The following is a 2,177-nucleotide window of genomic DNA, read 5'->3' as shown; positions in this document are numbered from 1 at the left end:
TCTTCATAAGTTGTCTCCCATATCAGCTGAGCTAAACTCTTCAATAAAGACTAGAAGGGATCTGGGTTGTACCTGGTGGTGAGGGTGGCTGTAGCGGCGGCTTCTCGTGCTCCTGTCACTGTGCATGTCCCTAGTGTCTCAGTCATATAACCATTTCCATCTTTGCTTCTACAAGGGGCACTGCTCAGAGGTTAAAGAGCCTCCCTCTTTCTTTTTCCTTTTCTTCTTCTTGTGCACAGTCCAGCAGACTGTAGCCATCACCAGCAGCACCAGGCCCATTACGAGTAGAACTACTGACACCACTTTAGTCTGAGGGAGGTCATTGTAGGTGTAGGTCACCCCTGTTCCTGCTACACCAATCACCAGAGAGATGATTCCAAAGGGGAAGATGCAGCGGTACCATGACTTTTCCATGCCCCCAGTGGCTTGGGACAGACGCTCCAGTGAGGACAGCACTTCTGGGACTTTTGCACCACCGGCCTCTAGGCACTGACCCTCCAGGGGTTGGGGTTGGCAAGGCAGGTGGCCAGTGGTACATCCCATCTCAGTGGGGTTCGTTGGTGAAACCCACACTGCAGTGTTGCCTTCTAGAATCTCGTTGGTAGACAGATCTTGCCTGAAGAAAGAGAAAGACGCAGGAAGCAAAACAAAAACACAAAGAGTTCTGTATGAGCCTGGAGAATTCGCTTGAGAAGGAACGGCTGGAAAGCATCAGATAAAGGCTCGTAAGTCGGCGCTGAAATCCACTCACACTTTTCTCTTCTCACCCTCCCTCTCTGGCTCTTTCAGTGTAATGCCTGCTGGCTCTCTGGCAGCACATCGTACACTCGACCAAACAGTGTGACGGGGGATATATAAGCAGCCAACAGAAGGGGAGGAGCAATGGAAGAAAAAACAAGGAAGCACAAGTGCTCTGATTGGTTTTCATTGGTCTGACGTCAAACACTGGAGCAAAGAGAATAGGGTTTGATGGAGAACAGGAGAGGGAGGGGAGAAGAGTTTAACGGCTGCCTCTTTTCTCTTCATCTCCTCCTCAATGCCCAATGCCAGTCAATGGCAGTTTTTGTTCTGTTTTGCTGCAGTATCAAAGCATCGACTGAGGAACACAGAAACATACTGCTGATTGGTGTTACATCAGAAGAGAAAGGGAATCCCTTGGGGCCAGATCTGAAAGATGCCTTTGTTTATATAATTTGGGACAAAGAGGAAAGTCACTCCTCAGCACAACTGCACAGATGAGTCACATCCCTATGACAGTCCCTTTGGAACCATAGTTCATGGATCATAAACAATGCCGAGAACCTTAATGGCCTTTTTTGTTGATGTTGAGCATGGAAAACTCAAATACATTGATTTATAAGAGAAGATTTAATGCTTCATGTGCCCACATGAAACATGCGTAGCCTTCTCTCATTTTTCCACCCACATGTTCCTGCTGCTTCCAGTCCTCGCTGAATGGAGGGTAACTTAGCAGAATTACCCACTATGCTTTGCTCTGTCTTCCAAGAAAATCAAATAAGGTAAGACAGCTCTGTAAGCTGTGTGAGGGAACATGATGTGGACACAGTTGAACATGCACTCTTTACCACACCTTACCGCATCACCCACACAACGGATCCGCCTTGAGTCCTGGATGACAACCACACAGGCAGTCAGCCGGTCCATCTCCACCTCTCAAAAACAGCTATCTGCTGCAGCCAGGTGAACTTGTACATCCCTTGACTCCTTGATGGAGTTCATCAACACTAAGTACCTTTGTGCCGAGTCATGCCCAGAGACACGTGTAACGTGGCCAAAATGTTGGCACTCCTATTGCCTCACAATGCAAGTGGTACACCTCATCTGAGTCCCCCAAAGTAACTGTCATTCCAGTGTTATCAAACTGAATTTACTCAGTTGATTCTGATCTGCTTCAGTTTGATTGTTTTCCCCATACTAAGACAGGGTTGCTAAGTGACACCACGATTTAACAATAATTTATATTGCAATGATGGGGAAAGATGTTCAATTTTCTTTTCTGGCTCTGTGGGAGCCTTTGTGAAAGGATTTATTTGTTTATTTGTTCATTTGTCACATGAGTAAGTTGCTATTATATATATAGGCTACCTTCAACAGGGAAGTGACCTTTTGAGGAAATGTCAACTGTGAGTTTTTCTTGTTGTCTTTCACCCGAGGCC

The 2,177-nt window shown here is 46.5% G+C and overlaps 1 protein-coding gene across 1 annotated transcript; it reads right to left on the bottom strand.

Annotated features, from left to right (window-relative positions):
- LOC117527461 (transmembrane protein 100) lies at nucleotides 1-840 on the bottom strand. Its single transcript, XM_034189819.1, has one exon. It carries the CDS (start codon nucleotides 541-543, stop codon nucleotides 169-171), a length of 375 nt encoding a protein of 124 aa, XP_034045710.1. The 5' UTR covers nucleotides 544-840; the 3' UTR covers nucleotides 1-168.
- Between the last annotated feature and the right edge of the window lie 1,337 nt (nucleotides 841-2,177).

This window comes from Thalassophryne amazonica, chromosome 16, assembly GCF_902500255.1.
Source record: "Thalassophryne amazonica chromosome 16, fThaAma1.1, whole genome shotgun sequence".
In the NCBI taxonomy this organism is placed as follows: Eukaryota; Metazoa; Chordata; class Actinopteri; order Batrachoidiformes; family Batrachoididae; genus Thalassophryne; species Thalassophryne amazonica.
The sequence above is the reverse complement of the archived record's forward strand: the minus strand, read 5'-3'. Positions and strand labels throughout refer to the sequence as shown.

Excerpts from the sequence above, each read along its gene's own strand:
- LOC117527461 (XM_034189819.1), bottom strand. The coding sequence starts at position 543 with ATGGGATGTACCACTGGCCACCTGCCTTGCCAACCCCAACCCCTGGAG.